Genomic DNA, 17,883 nt, shown 5'->3' on the forward strand with positions numbered 1-17,883 from the left:
TTGACTAGTCTTATGCAGAGATAGCATGTTTTTCATTCTTTCATTTTTTTTTTTTCTCTACTGGGATTTAAACAATAGACAAAAATATGATTTAGTATTATGGAACATAATGTTTGAGTAGCTTTTGCTTTAATTAATGTTTGATAAACAAGGTTTTAATTAGCAAAGATTAATAGAACATTCATAGAATAACACAGTTATTCTATTAATTCTCCCTGTCATTCCTGAACACACTATACCCATCACATTCAATCCCACTAGCTATATCATCTACAGTCATCCATGATTCACTAATACCAATAACCTGAGGTCTGGAAGTGCCAACCATGGCCAAAAACTCTTCCTTCTTGTTCCTAATACTCCTAGCATTAGTGTACATGAATTTAAGACCCCATTAGCCCCAACCCTACCTTGATGCCTTATATTAACTATCCCACTCTGATTTGTTGTCCTTATTCGCTCAGGCATATTATATTCATTCATACATTCAACTGCCCCCCTAAGAACTGTATATCTACTCCCCCCCTTAATAAATCTAGTTTCCCTGAATTTGCACATGCACTACATTCAGCAACACTTTCTCAAGTCTCCTTACACCATAACCATTCAAATGCAAGCCATCCATCTTATATAGATCCTTTCGCCCATCAAACTCACTCCACACGTCCACAAATTCCACACCACTCATCATACATAACCCACGCATAAAGTCATTCGCAATTATGGTCCTCCTTTTAAACATTTCACTGTCATACCGTGGCAAAAGACTAATTACTCTAACTCTCTCACTCCTTTCTTTTGCTACCTCAAACAATTCATTCAGGTCTTCTATCATTTCCATTTTATCTTCTTTCAAATCATTCGTACCTGCCACAACAATCATTTCTTTCACCCTTTCCTTTTGCTCTCTAATAGACTCAGTTACATCCTTTATGGTCGCACCAAGTTGGTACGACTTTGTCAAATCCTCTACTAACACATCTCGTACTAACGAGTCTCCATACAGCACTCTATCCTTCATTTTGTTCTTGTTCACACTCATTCGCCTATTTTTCCTGTCATACTTTTTATTATTGGCTGGTTCATTCAGTCAACTTTTGCTCATATGCTCTAGCTGCTGTTTTGCCCTTTGTATCGCACCATTCAACAACGCGATCTCACTCATTGCATCTATCTCATCTTTTTTATTCTCTGTAAAACCATTAATACTATCATTCACACTTTCTACATTCACACTCTCACAGTTCTCTGGTACAGCCTCGCCGTTTCTTGTCATATCCCTATTTTCTTCATTCTGAAGTTTGACAAAAAATATCACACTCGCGATCCGAAATACACTTCAATTCCCCATTCTCAATACATTTTCTACACACATTCACTCCTTTATTATCATCTAACCACACTCCGACTGCACTCCACGAAGCATACATTTCACAGATAGTACACTGAATCATCTCCTTTATATTACCGTTCTTGAAAGAAGATGGCAACCCATCATTACTGGCCGCCATTTTCCTTCGTACTGGAGCCATACTTATTTGTAACGTATTTTATCAAATTATAAATTATAAAACACCAAAAACACATAAACAGACACACTAAGATACGCAGGGCAAACAAAACTACGCAATATTAAAGTAAATTTATCAATAATAACTGAAAATAACACTTATCTTATCAGGAGCTTTCACGAACACTATTAAGGATACCAAGTAATTTTATAAACTTGGTTTTTTTTACTCCTTCTCCCAAGTAAGCAAAACAATTAAGTTTGTGCCTGAATGTAGTTCAAGTCTAAAGGTAGTGCAACACCAGGGGAACTCGTTGTAAAGGTGGGTAAAGATCTGATCACTATTTTTAGTATTTTCCATAATGTAAAACACATCTCACTAAGAGATGTATACTGTTATACATTATGGGTGGGGGGTCACTACGTTGTAAAGGTCTGTAAAGCTCTGATCACTATTCTTAGTATTTTCCATAATGTAAAACACATCTCACTAAGAGATGTATACTGTTATACATTATGGGTGGGGGAGGGGTCACTACCCAGACCAGTTTCAACCTTTTTTGAGGTCTCCTCAGTGAGTAGCTAGACCCTGAAATACCAAGGTTTTTAGTAACACAGAGCCTTATCAACTCTACCTATACAAGTTGCTACAAGGTGCTTTTACTTTGAATAAGAAACTCTGGATGAGATAAAGATGTGAGAAGTTTTTTACCTTGGGGATAATATATATTAAGGATATCAAGTAATTTTATAAACTTGGTTTTTTTACTCCTTCTCCCAAGTAAGCAAAACAGTTAAGTTTGCGCCTGAATGTAGTTCAAGTCTAAAGGTAGTGCAACAACAGGGCAACAGTACACACATATATATATAACAGTATACATCTCTTAGTGAGATGTGTTTTACATTATGGGAAATACTAAGAATAGTGATCAGAGCTTTACCCACCTTTACAATGAGTTGCCCTAGTGTTGCACTACCTTTAGACTTGAACTATGTTCAGGCACAAACTTAGCTGTTTTGCTTACTTGGGAGAAGGAGTAAAAAAACCAAGTTTATAAAATTACTTGGTATCCTTAAAATATAATATATATTATCCCCAAGGTAAAAAACTTTTCACATATATATATATATATATATATATATATATATATATATATATATATATATATATATATATATATATATATATATATATATGGAATGTATTGTATATGTTATATATATATGTATACACACACACACACTACTGGAAAGAAGGCAACATACATCATAGTGTGAACAAACAGCCATAGCACCCACCTTAATAAGATGTAGGACCTCCTTTTGCTGTAATGACTGTAGCAATCCTGTGGGGGCATACAGATGTCCGCAGAAATCGATTCGAAAATCAGTATTGCCACCCGAGAAAAAATGCAAATCGCGGGAAATAACGTCCACATCAAGTTGTTAATGGCGGGAAAACAATATATCGTATGAATAGGCCTTAAGACGGGACCAAAGGAAAATGACGTAAATGGCAGGAAAACATAAATTGCAGGAACGTAAAAATGGGATTTTACTGTATATGGCTTTTGAAGGGATAAAACATATGGGAGAATGTGGAGGTAAGGCTTAGATACCAGGATAATATGAGGTGTGTGAGATGTTGATTATGATGACAGATTGATTGCTTATGAGAGAATATAGGTTTAAAAGTTTGGTGGTGGAGGAGTGAGTGGGGAATGTACAACCACTCAAGTTGGTAATAGAATTTTGTATCATAGATTCAGAGAAGATTTTTCAATATATGCCATATTAGGGATATAAACAAATGTTGTCCCTAAAAATTGAGTAAGAAAATAGTAAAGGAGAAACACATTGGTTTTTCATGGTAGTGAGCAGAATGGATTGCCTCTAAGAATGGTGAATACTTCTTCAGTGAATCATTTCAGGGAGAGGTAAGATATATGTGGTGTGAGTTAAGAGACTTCGTATGAGAGGTCTGTAGAGGATTCAACCAATAATAATAATAATAATAATATTAGTTCTTAATTTTTTTTAGATTTTTTAAACTTGTTTTTAATGTACATTCTATATATAACATTTATTAGAAGAAATTTTTTTTTTCTAGATTATCTGAAATATGTTGATCGCTGGCTTAAGGTTCTGCTTCCAATGATAAAACCCCTGTTATATATTAATGGTGGTCCAATTATCAGTATTCAGGTAATTTTTTCATACATATGCAATTTTTATTTTCTGCATTACAGTGATATCTCACTGTAATGAGAGATACCCTGATGTTCATATAACTGAACCTTCAGCTAATTGAAGTAGGTCAATGCATTATGGTATTCAGGGCAGAAATTGCTTTGTATCCCATAATATGCTGAACTACTTCGTACAGTACCATGTGACTGTATCTTCACTTGACCAATCCTGCAGTTATCCAACCAACAAATTGATTTCTCACTGCAGTCAGATAATTGGGAGTTTATTGTATATTAATTCTTTTTGTTTAAAGATAGAACAGAAATGTTTGAAAATTACCTCTAATATGCTATATCAGATGTAGACAGTTGTTTAAAAATGATCTGCTATATCATGTGGGATTCAGTATTTCAATTCACTAATGTATACTCTATATTGCCTTTCCCCTTCTTTTCTTTTCTTGGGAGCAATGAAAGGAAGGGAAAGAACTTCTAATATGTACAATAAATTACACAACATCTAGAAAGGTGCTAGTTTATCTATAGTAAACATATAGAGTGGAGCCTCCATAGCTCAGTTCGTATAGATGAAGCCCTTTGGTCTGAAAGACCTGGGTTCAATTCCCATCTATGACGTGAGGAAAACCTTTATCTAGTCTCTTTCAACTAAAGGCAAGTTAGCCAGTCTCATACAAAGGTAGAGGGTTTTTTTCACCTAGAAACTCGGGTTTTTCCGTCCCTCACAACAGGCAAACCAGTCCCATGAACACACAAATACATGGATTACAGTCATGAATACTTACGACAATATGTGGAAGCAATAGAGTCCTCACCACATGTCGTTACATCCATAGTTAACCATGAGTCACATCATGGTAGTCAACCTCCTAGATAGGAGATAACACACGAATTGGAAACATATAGAAATTTAGGTAACCATCCTCAGGATGATTAATCCAGTTTCTATGTTTCTTTCATTTTTATACCTTAATTGAAGGACACTTCCCTACGACACACAGTGTTTAGTTATCATAATTATTGCAGATTAATTGTCGTGTGAGCTCATGGAAGAATTGATGTAATAAATTTAGTTTAACATGTTTGCTGCCACGCTCCTTGTGCATAGTTTGTTACTACATGCCAAGCACTTTCACTTCTTCAAGGTCAGTACAAGTAATGTCCACTCGGTTAGCCTAGTGGCTGTGTGCTTCGCAACCATATTACTGGGGAAGGAGTGTCCCAGGTTCGATTCCCGTTGAAGACGTGAGGAATTTGAGGATCTTCCTCAGCCATAGAGTTAGCCGGTCTTGAGAGCAGGCAGTAGGGTGATGAAAAATGCCAGATAAACTGGCATTTTTCATCCTGCAAGCAGACTAATTAGCCCTGTGAACACACATGAATCTACAGCCATAAATACTTACCCCCCCCCATGAGGGGGCTCAACTCACCCCAATAGGGACAGGGGCGAAAAAGGGAGGAAACTCCATATGAATAAATAAGTACAAGTAATCTCGTAACTGGCGGTAATCGACATATGAGTATATTCATAGTTAGCTTGTGAGGCTGATACATCAACTACGAGTGTACACACGTTCACTGCTTGCTCCGCACGCCAAGCACTTTCACTTCTTCAAGGTCAGTATGAGCAATCTTGCAATCTTGTACCTGGTGGTAATCAACATATGAGTATATTCGTAGTTGGCTTGTGAGGCTGATATACCAACTACTAGTATACTCGTAGTTGGCAGCGAACATGTTAATCCTTTATCCAAGCGTAAGCAAACAAAGTTTGTGCCTGAAAATATCTTCAGGACTGAAGCAAAGTGGTGATTATCCAGAGCACATTTGGATAAAGGATTAAACTAAATTTATTGCAGTCTAACCAAGTGCAAAATAAACTTCCAACATCTTTCTCTAAATCCAGAGTAATTTAATAATAAGGTGGTACAACTCATAGAGGTAAATATTGTTGTGTCCTGAATAATCAAATTATAAGTGGGACAAAACATTAATTCATTCAGGAACAACTATCTTAGATTGTGGATAGAGAATGTTGTGTTTTCACAATGAACGGCATGTATATATATATATTAATAACACTAAGATAGAAGTGAAGAAATAATTAATATGAAAAATATGTGAGACTTAACCTCTTTTGTAAGAAGTCTAATAAGAAATTTATTTAAGGTATTAATTTATCTAAAGTATCCCATTTCATGTAGTATAAGAAAGCAAAATGTATAAGCTAAGGTCCAAGGGTCACACTTTAGCTGTCCAGAATAACGTATGACCGGAGGGAAAGTGAAGTTATACGAAAAGGAAGCTAGAACTCTTTCTAGCTTCCTTTTCTAACTAACTACTAACCTTGCTCAAACTTACTTAACCTTTTGCAAGATGTTAGTAGCTGAGGCTCTACCAATCGACCAATCTTTGCTGGCTGTAACAGGAATTTAGTATACTTATATCTCTATAGTTTTTAGGGTCATCTCTAATACCATTTTTAAAGATAGGGATCACAATTGCTTTTTTTCATTCTATTGAGGGGTTACTAGTTGAATAGATTTTATTTTAAAATGATAGGAGTCTTTCTTTGAACCTTGTTCCTGCATATTTATATAATTCTGAACCTAACTTATCTTCTCCAGGTGATTTTCCGTTTCTTGTTTCTTTCAGGCTGATTTCTAATTCTTCTTTAGTTATTTCCTTTTCATTAAATATTTGCCAGTTATCTTTTTTTTAAATATTTATCTGTCCATAATTCTGTATAGAAATTTAGAAATTCTTCTAATTTCAATTCAGTGTTTAATTTTATGTTTTCTTTAGTATCTTTACTTAAGTGTTTCTAAATCTTATATACATTGGGTCTTATTTTATATAAATCATGTTCTAAATTAGAAACAAATTTGTTCCATGATTCTCTATGTCTTTTTCTGACTTGTCTTTTAGCTATGGCTCTTATTCTTTTATACTCTATTTCATCTTCTAATCCTTTACCGCTTAACCATTTATCATAGGCTTCTTTTTTCATTTTGATTATTTCTTTGATTCTACCATTCCATATCTTCAGTTTTTTGTTTTATTGAATTTTTTTGTCTAAGCTTTCATTTGCTGCTGTATTTAGTATTTTTATATTAAGATATTCTATTTCTATTTCTTCATTCTGTTTTATTTTATCTAAATATTGGTTAATTTTTTGTTCATATAGCCATTGTGTACTTGTGTCATTTAATAATCTAGTTTTATAAACAAATGTTTTAAATTTTCTTTCTGTTCTTGTTATTTGTAGCCATTTAGGTAGTAATCTTAATTTTATTTTAACGAGGAAGCGGTCACTACTTATTTCATATCCTCTGTGAACTCTAACATCTAAAGAGAACTTTGATGTATTTTCATTTAAGATAAAATATTCTAATATTGATTTCCATCCTCTTGCTGCCCAAGTATATTTATGTATGTCCTTATGTTTATAGAAAGAATTCATTATTTTAAGGTTATTATAAACTACGAAGTTATCAATTTTTTTTACCATTCCTGTTTAGAGTATATTCTCCATATATTCCTGTATTATTATTAATTTTCATGTTTCCAATTCTTGCATTTAAGTCTCCTGCTAATTTTACATAACCATTTTTATTTATTTTATTATATATATTTTGTAACTGATTATAAAATTCAATATTATCCTATTCTCTTCCTTCTTCTGGTGCATATAAACCAATTATTGTTAAATAACTTCTATCTATTTTTATTCTAGCTTCTATTATTCTTTCATTTGATAATTTATAATGTTTTAACTGTTTTGAAAGGGAATTATGAATCCAAATCATAACACCTGCTTGTGCTCTTTGGTTTCTGTCAACTCCACTATATATTACATTAAAATTTTCAGTTCTCATTGTTCCTTTTAATTTCTTTTTTGTTTCAGTGATAACTACTATTTGAAAATTTCTTTCATTTAATATTTGGTTTAATTTTATTTCTTTATATGTTATTCCTCTTACGTTCCAGTTTGCTATATGTATTACATTTTGTTGTTTCCATTTTCACTTTACCTTTTCCATTCCAGGGTCGTTTTCCATAGATTCATTCTGATTACTTTTCTCTGTCAACTTAAAAGTAGGATAATGTTCTCCGTGTCAGCTGACTAGCCTGGCAGTGGATAGTCCAATGGTAGGGCTATTACCTTAAGGCTTCTGGACTAGCCTTCTTCCAAATTTAAACTCATAGGAGGAATAAGGTATATTGAATGGGAAAGAGTAGATTATAGTAGAATAGAATAGAATTATAATAGAATACCTGTTCTTAATCCAGTCAATCGGTTAATCCAACACCTGTTCTTACCATGGCTTCTTAGCCATGGTAAGAACAGGTGTTGGATTAACCGATTGACTGCAGGTTGGAAAGAGAGGCAAGGATGCCCACTTTCTCCTCACCTGTTTAGTATCTGTGCTGAGGACATCATGCATGTAGCATTGGATGAGCTTAAGACAGGAATTAAGGTTGGTGGTAGATTGATCAGTAAACTGTGGTATGCAGATGATACAGTACTCCTTTGTAATGACAAGGAGGAACTAGGGCAAATCCTTGACAAAGTTAATGAGATCAGTAAGAACAGAGGACTTCAGCTCAATCCTCACCAGACAAAGATTATGGTTCTCAAAGGAAATACAAACAAGGAAGCTCCTGAGAAACAAATGTACCTTAATGGAGAAAGAATTCAGGAAGTCAGCAAGTTTAAGTAATTATGATCCATCATTAATGTGAAAAATTGTTGTTCAGAAGATGTCAAAAGAAGGTTAGAGATGGCTAAAACAACAATAATGGACTTCTAAAATCTGGAGAGATGGATCTATCTCCGCAGGAACAAGTTGAGGATTCTGAATGTAGTTGCTTTTCCAACTGCAACTTAAATACATTTGAACCTAAAGAGACTTGGAACCTAAAGAAGTCTGATAGGAAAAGGATAGCTACTTTTGAGATATGATGTTTTGCAGAAGGCTGTTGAGGATATCATATGCTGATAATCAGACAAATGGGTGGGTGATAGAAAGGATTGGTAGATTTTGAGGCTCCTTATGGATATTGACAAGAAAGAAAGTTGAATTACATTGGACACATTGCAAGGATTGAAGGTGGACTTCTCAAAACATAATTGCAGGTAAAGTTCCTGGAAAAAGAGGAAGGGAGATGGATGGGTGGATGGTGTGTCTGGAGTGACTGATCTTCAGAGATGAAACCTCCAGAAAAGCATACAGCAGGAACTGCCTGATGAGGACTAGTGTGGCACATAACTGAGTGACCATATGGCATCTGATGATGTCCAATTAATAGATTGATGGAAGGATTGTTACTGGGTTAATGTGGAAGAAATTTTTCATAGGATAAGAGAAAGGAATATAACAAGAGGGCATCCCTAGAAACTGTAAAGGAAGATATGAACTGCGACATAAGGAGCAAGTTCTTTGCATGGTTGGTAAGTGGAATGCATTGCCTGACATTTTGGTGAATGCAGATACATTGAATGAATTTAAAGCATAGTTTGATGGACTTTGTATGTAACAGTATATACCTCGTGATGAGTCTTTTAACTCCATCAAAGCATGGTGCTAATAGTAATTAATTTCACACATTTAAGACTTTCTCAATGTTTATAGTACACTCTTTTGGTAAGCATGACAAATGTTGTATATTTCTTATATAGGCGGCATTGTCATTAGTGTTTCATACAGTAGACTACAGACATAGTTGGCCATTATCTTCAACTAAAAAAATAGAATAAATGCATTTCATTATTTATTCATCGTGAGACAATTCATCGTGGAGATCACGGAACAATTCATCGCGTGGAAAATTCATTGCAGGAAAAATTCATCATAGGGGAAATTTGTGTGTGGAAAATTATTGCGAGAAAATTCTTCACAAAAAAAATTTGAAATCATGTTTCAATGACATGATATGTCATTGACATTCAATTTTCAATGACATTCCCATATATATAAAAAAGAAATATTTTATGTATGATTTATTATTTCGATTATACATAGCATTGTGAAATTTTTTTATTCTGTATAAAGTTATTAGTATTTAATAACTTTATACAGAATTCCATCTACAGGCTGTGTAGATGGAATATTAATTGTTACAAAACTGGGATAGGATGGTTAGAGAGAAAGAGCACCATATTTAAGAATATTTTGGAATAATAGTTATATCCAACTATTAGTTATGGTTAACTATTTATATATTCCTATTCCTATTAACTATTCTATTAATAGTTAGAATAGTTATTAGAGAGAATAAAGTATTTAACAATAGTTAGGGAGAAAGGGCAATATATTTAGAATATTTATTGTTCTAACCATTCACTATTTTTCTGTTCTGTGCATTTAGACATTCATTCAGGTGTGATATATTTTTTACCTGAACTAATTCATGATGTGTTTCAGTTATTGAATGCTTGAATGCACATGCATTTTGAAAATTACTGCACTTTTCCTGCATAGTAAAGACATCTTGCATGCTGCTATCATTTGCAGAGCTAGTTTAAATTCATAGGTGCAATTTCGAGTAAAGATATTAAAGAAAATGATAATAAAATTACGTAAATGCTATAATAATGATGTAAATCAGCATAAGTAAATCTGCTGCTTCAATACTAGTCTTTACTTTTTCCTCCAATACTAGTATTTTATGACACTAAGAAATTTAAAATTTTATATTTAGTATTTTTTACTGAAAAAAAATATAGATGGATGCTCTCAAAGTGAAATATGAGTAATTACTTCTCTTGTGAACCATTCAAAACAAACATTACAGTTTTTGAACCGTTCAAAACAAACAGAAATATCATGTCGTTAACAACCGACTCAACTGGGTAACAACCTTAGCTATGCAGACGATATACGCCCTCTGTCCAAAAAGGAACCAAACTTTTCGAAAATAGAAGAAACCAGTGGCGCCACCTGTAGTACTTTTTGTTTTCGAAAGCGGCAACCTTCATTAGTGTTGTGTACACTGATTATGACATTTGTTTCATTAGAAGCCGAGTTATAGTGCCAAGAGCGACAGTGTGTTTTGATGAATGGTCGGAAAATGAGTTTCAAACAGAGAGCTGTGATTGATTTTTGTGTTAAACTTGGTAAAAGTTTTACCGAAACACATCAAATGCTTCAAAAAGCATACCATGATGAATGCTTATCCCATACTGAAGTTTACAAATGGTTTAAACGATTTCAAAGTGTTCGTGAGACGCTTGAGGACGACAAAAAGCCGGGCCGTCCAAAAACTGGACGGCCGACTGAGCGAAGTTAACATCCAAAAAGTGCGTGATTTCATCAAAGAAAATCTGAAATCGTCTGTAAGATTGATTGAAGATGAATTTGGGATTCCAAAATAAACTGTGCACAACATTTTGACCGAGAATTTGGGCCTTCGTAAATTGAATTCCTGATTTATTACCCACAAGTTGACCGACAACCAAAAAATGCATATCGAATCGAACGCTGCATGGACCTCCTTAAAACTGCTTGTAAAGACTCAAACTTCCTTGAAACGATTGTTACTGGTGACGAAACATGGTGTTTTAGTATGAGCCCGAAAAAAATTGCCAGAGTGCTGAGTGGAGACCACCAGAAGATGGCATCCAAAAAAAAAGTCTCTTGGAGAAGTCAAAAGTAAAGACAATGCTGATTTGTGTCTACAATTCCAAGGACATTATCCACAAAGAATTTATTCTGCCTGGCCAAACGGTCAATGGTGAGTTTTATCGCGAAGATTTGAAGTGATTGATAGCGAGAATTCGTCATGTACGGCATGAATATCGCGAAGCAGGCAGTTGGTCACTTTTGCACGATAATGCACCATCTCATCATTTGAACATTGTGAGACAGTTTTTGAGCAAAAACCAAGTTTGTGTGTTGAATTGCTCGCCGTATTTGCCTGATTTAGCACCCTGTGACTTCTTTCTCTTTCCCCGACTTCATTTGCCGATGAAAGGAAAGCGATACAACACCATTGAAAACGTTCAAGTGGAAGTAACCACAACCCTCAACAAAAACTGATATAAAAAACTCATTAAATGAATTAATTGACCATGCCAAATGCTGTATCGAAGCTGAGAGAGAGTACACTCGGGTCTTTTTTTATGCGTATCTTTTTTATGCGGTGCATAACTTCAAAACTTATGTATATACCGTTGTACGTAATGAACAGCGTGTTGAAGCACATTCTGGTGTAACATGATAACGTGTAAGCAGTGAGTGTCCGTGAAGTTTAATTTTGCACGTGAGTTACTGTTTGTCTTTTTATTATCGAAAGTCTAAATTTTGCTAATTGTTATTTTAAAGATTTAATTTGTCTCAATGGAAAAAAAAAAGCGCCAAAGAAAAGCAATTTCTTTGGAAATGAAAATTGCAATTTTAGATTGCTTAGCAAAAGGAGAGGGATCTATGGCGATTGGTAAACATTTTAATTTAGGTGAATCTACTATAAGAGCAATTAAAAAGAATGAAGTTGCAATAAGAAAATCTGTCATTTCTGGCACAAAACTAAGTGCCAAATTATCATCGTTCTCACGAGATGCTTTATTAGAAACAATGGAACGAGCGCTCATAATTTGAATTGAAGAACTAACTAAAAGAAGAATTCCTATAAGTGGTTATTTAATTAAACAAAAAGTTCTTTGGTTTTATGAAAAGGTGAAGCAATTGGAGCCGTCTACTTCTGTTTCCCAGGCTGATAAAGAATTTTCGGCTAGCAAAGGATGGTTAACCGGGTTTTTAAAAAGGAATGCACTTCATAACGTGAAGATTACAGATGAGGTTGCAGCAGCAGATGAAGAAGCAGCCAAAAATTATCAAGAGAAGTTAGCCAAAATTATTGAACATGGTGGATATTTTCCCGACCAAGTGTTTAGTGCTGACGAAACAGGATTGTTTTAGAAGAAAATGCCTAGTTGAACTTACATCGCAAAGTTTGAGAAAAAAGCAAGTGGATTTAAAGCAAGCAAAGATCGAGTAATGTTGTTACTTTGTAGCAATGCATCAGGAGATCGAATGTTGAAACCCCTCCAGTAAATCGATCTCTAAGACCACCTGCTCTAAAAGGCAAAGATCTAAAACAGCTACCGGTACATTGGATGGCTAATACGAAGGCCTGGGTAACAACTACTGTATTTACTGAATGGTTCAATAATTGCTTTGTACCAGAAGTGGAAACCTATATGGAGCAAAAAGCTCTCGATTTTAAAGTTTTATTAATTGTTGACAATGCACTAAGTCATCTGCATATAGGACATCCAAATGTGCAGGTAGTGTTTTTTCCATCCAATACAACAAGCATTATTCAGCCATTAGATCAAGGCATAATTTCTACTTTTAAAAATATTACGTTAAGCACAACACTTTTAATTTATATTGGATAAACTAGAAAATGAATCATTAACAGTAACTGACATTTGGAAAAAATTTTCTATTTTGGACTGCTTAAATCATGTTGCATCTGCTATCGCTGAAATAAAACTGCAAACTTTAAATGCTTGCTGGAAAGCAGCTTGGATGTATTGCAAACAGTGCAACTATGCATACATCTACATTATCAGCTGAAATCATTACTTTGGCACATGAAATTTGTGGAGAAGGTTTGAAACATTTAGCCAGAATGATGTAGACGAATTGCTTGTGGATAATGCTGTAAGTGATGATATTATTGGATATCGAGATTAACTTTAGACATTGTCGAAGATACAGAAAACGATAGTGAAGAGGAAGAAAAACCTGTCCCCCTCACTGCAAATAGAATTCAAGAAGGTCTTGAACGAGCCTTTAAATTCTAACGTGAGCTGAAGAACTGTATGTCTGGATATCGCGAGCTGTATAAAAAAATTAGTAAAATCATCATCGCAAAGTTTAATCACTGATTACATTGTCAGAAGAAAAAAATCAGCACAGAACGAGAGTGAAGCTAATTCTGTTTGTGAAGAACCATTGCCTTTACCATACAGATCTGATGCGCTGAGTATCTCTTCTGGTGACAAAAGTGATTTCGCACCAGTTTGCAAACATTGCCGAATATTGTCTAATAGCGACAATAATTCTGATGACAAAATGTAAAAAAAACAATTGTTACTTTTCAATGAAATTAAATGAATAAAGCTTTAAAATAAACTTAGGCATTCTTATTTTCCTGAATTTTCATAAACTTCTTTTATGCGATTTTAGGTTTATTTTAATTCATTGCTTCGGTTTTATGCAGTTTTAGAAAATTATGGAACGTATCCCTAATTTTTCAACATAAGTTAGGCCTTTTTTTGTGCAATTTTTTATATGCAGTTTTCAGTGGAATGTATCTACTGCATAAAAAGAGACCCGACTGTATATTGATTGAAATAAATGATTTCAATAATTATAATTGGCTTGTGTTTTATTTTCTATCAAAAGTTTGGTTTCTTTTTCGACAGAGGGTGTAGTATTAATAGACTCATCTTTAGCCAGGGTGCAACAACACTTTGACAAACTATGACAAGCTGCAACAATATTTGGATTGACAGTTAAATGAAATAAAACTAAAATACTCACAAATATAGTACAAGGCTCCATCATTACAGAACAACCAACCTTTAGAAAAAAGTAGAAGATTTCCAATACTTAGGCTCAAATATAAATAATAGTGTAAATGATATATTATTAAGAAAATATAAACTCTCAATCAACACAGGAATCTAAGAAATATATCGGAATCACCCCTCATTACCTTGGAAACAAAAATTAGGCTTTACAAAGCAACCTCTCAGGCTGTCTTCTTGTATCATGGAGAAACATGGGACGGTTCCACCCAAAAAACAATAAAAACCATTAATAGCTTTAATACTTAATTTAACCTGCTTAAGACTGTTACTCAGTTACTTTTGGAAGGATCATATTTGTAATTCCAGTATTTTAGAAGAGGCAAACCAAAAACTCTTGATTGAAATCCAATGCAGACATCAACTTGATTGGCTTGCACATCAACTGAGACATCCTCCTTCTCCATATTTTGACATCTTAGTTTTATATGCTCCCTCAAATGGACAAAGACCAACTAAACAATTCTGGCAGTATATTAACCATTTTATCAGCACAGATACTCTCTCTCTCTCTCTCTCTCTCTTTCTCTCCATGAGAAATAACTCAATTGGCTCAAAACAGAGATGCCTGGAAAAATACATATTATTACTATTATTATTATTATGTGACACCTCCAGGGAGTCCAAAGACTCATCGAGGGAGAGTGTGCTGCAGCATCGAACAATTGATCCCTTCCAACTACTAACCGTCCTCAAACTTGCTTAACTTTTTGCAAGCCATTAGTAGCAGAGGCTCTACCAATTGACCAATATAATAATTAACTTTTTCTTCCTATTTATTTAGTTTGTTTCCCTATTTACAAATTGTAAATTGTAAATAAACCATGATGATGAACAATAGACTAGATTATGTACCCTCTCCCACCAGTAAGCTGTGGATTCGAAACTCGCAATAGGCATGGATGTTTGTAATTGTTATTGTTATTTCAGATGAATTTCTTCATCTGAAAATACTAGCATTGGAGGAAAAGGTAGACTAATATTGCACCCGCAGATGGCAATTTAGCTACTGCTGATTAACATCATTATGATAGTATTTACATAATTTCATTATAATTTTCTTTAATATAATTAATCAAAAGTGCACCTATGATCTTTGATCTTAAACTAGCTCTGTTAGCGATAACAACGTACAGCATATCTTTCCTATGTAGGAAAAGTGGAGTTATTTTTTTTCAAAATACACGTGTATTCAGTAACTGAAACACCTCATCTTCTGAATTAGTTCAGATAAAATGTGCATATATATATATATATATATATATCACATCTGGATGGGTGTCTAAGTGCATAGAAAACCAGTGAATGGTTTGCATAATAAATATTCTTAAATATGGTGCCCTTTCTCTCTAAACCCCTATTCCAGTTTTGTAAATATTAATATTCCATCAGCAGAACCTGTAGTATCAACATAAGAAAGAATATTTATACCTTTTTAAGACAAAACAAATTAGGAAACTCACTGATCAATAAAATATTACTTTCACTGTATAAGAATAAAAATATTATGAAAATCTAATTAAAATCTAATTATTCCCTCTTTCCCTCTTTTACCTTTATGGTGTTGAGGGTTTCTATTCCTTATAACCGCAACCGTTATACGAAGATACGGTGGTTGGCCTTACGCCTCCCAGTCAGAGGCGTAGCTGGGGGGGGGGGGGGGGCTGTCCGCCCCAGGTGGCACTTTGAACCTTTTTGAACTTTTGCAGTTAATTCTAAAATACAGCCTCAAGAACTCAGTTCCAAATATTGTAATACTACTGTGAATTTTCCTCACAATTGCTAAGTGTTGCTAATTGTGAGAGGAATTTTTCTAAATAAAATTGATTAAGAATTACCTACATTACTATGAAACAGACTTCACCAATGTCATCGACGATTTTGCTAACAGAAAAGCAAGAAAAATAACATTTTAGAATGTTGAAAATTAAAGTTTTACTTCAAAAATAACATACTGTTTTAATTTATTTCCTTATGTGTCGTTTTGACTTTTTTATAGTATTTTTGGTGTGTTGAGAGGGGCAGAAAACTCAGGGACCGCCCCAGGGGGCAAACGTTCTAGCTACACCACTGCACCCAGTGTATCCTATGTCTGTAGAAGTGTTATGTTCTCAATGCTGGTTTGCCTGCTTGCAGTAGGAAAAACCCCAGATAAACTGGGGGGAAAAACCCTGCAGTCCTCGCCCAAGACCAGCTCTTGGCTATGTTTGAGAAAGATCCTAAGCTCCTCATATCAGGTACAGGAATCAAACCCAAGATGCTCCTTTCCCAGGCATATGGTTGCAACCAGCTATTTGGCTAACCGCACAGACTAATCATAGATACATAATAAAATTATATTTTGTGAAATTTATCTTGCACTGCATTTACTTTTCATATAGTGGTATAAATGCAATATCATTTCAATTTTCTAGCTAATAACATTTTCAGTGAATTTTTTCCACTATCAGTAGTTCATGCGATGAATTTTTCTGTGATGAATTTTCCCCTCGATGAGTTTTCTTCTTGATGAATTTTCCCTGCGATGATTTTTCCTTGCAATGAATTTTCCCTACAATGCATTGTCTCTGCAATGAATTGTCCCCTCGATTAATTTTTCCGCGATGAATTGTCTGTGAACCATTTATACGTATGTTGTCTAGATTTCAAAGGCTATAGTTATGAAGGATCAGACTAGGGATGTGCTGAAGCTGATTTGACTGAATAAGCAAATATATGTGAGAATACTTTACCTAAGAATGTAGTCACATGATCCTGCAAGAATAAAATTTGACTTTCCTTCATTTTAATAAAAGTCATTAATTTTACAAAGAACTATTAAAAAATAGAACACAGCTTAGAAATAAGGAAAAAAAGGCTCATATTTCCTTAAATAACAAAATAAAAAAATCTTAATGAAAGTTTGATTTGAAATGCTAAATATAGAGAATAATTATGGATTTAATAATCAGAATGAAGTTATAACAAATTATGATTTGGGGAAAAAGCAATTTTCATAAGTACTTCGATTTCATCATAAATATTTCCTACTTCTGAAAACAGCGATTGTGCTGATACTGGTATCTGGTGCTGAAAGAAATTTCTTTATCTTTCACTTAAATTGGGCAACATGATTTTGCATTCTTACCACCATGCTAGTAGATCTTTAGTTCTTTTTATCAGTGGTTTGTTAAAATATATAATCATCTCATTATTGATGTTTTTCTGCTGTTGATTCTGCTTTCAATCTGATGGTGATACAGCAGTATAAGAGATGATATCATTATTATTATTATTATTCAGGCCTCCAAGGAGTCAAAAGACTCATCGAGGGAGGTCCTTCCTAAGACATAAAGTCTGTCAAGACTCATCGAGGGGAGGTCCCCCCCTGAGAAACACAAAGTTTATCATACCACTCTTTAAACTCACTGACCGTTCTCGCTCCCACCACTCCATCAGGCAATGCATTCCACGGCCCAACCACCCTCCACACAAAGAAACCACTCCTTACCCTCTTGCTCACAGTTTCCTCTCGTAACCTCCAGGGATGGCCTCCTGTCATCACTCCTTCCCGCTGATCAACC

General features: G+C 34.4%; 1 protein-coding gene across 3 annotated transcripts in view; it reads left to right on the top strand.

The window, feature by feature from the left end:
- The window catches only part of LOC150100738 (beta-galactosidase-like), a 381,618-nt gene that overhangs the window by 160,308 nt on the left and 203,427 nt on the right, over nt 1–17,883 (top strand). For all 3 annotated transcript variants that reach the window (XM_090401983.1, XM_090401982.1, XM_090401984.1), the window contains one exon: nt 3,621–3,715. In XM_090401983.1, coding sequence (XP_090258109.1) covers nt 3,621–3,715 — 95 coding nt within the window. The remainder of the gene's footprint in view (nt 1–3,620; nt 3,716–17,883) is intronic.

This window comes from Typopeltis vanoorti, chromosome 12 (assembly GCF_054136105.1).
Source record: "Typopeltis vanoorti isolate ZY-2024b chromosome 12, IOZ_Tvanoo_1.0, whole genome shotgun sequence".
NCBI classification, from domain to species: Eukaryota; Metazoa; Arthropoda; class Arachnida; order Uropygi; family Thelyphonidae; genus Typopeltis; species Typopeltis vanoorti.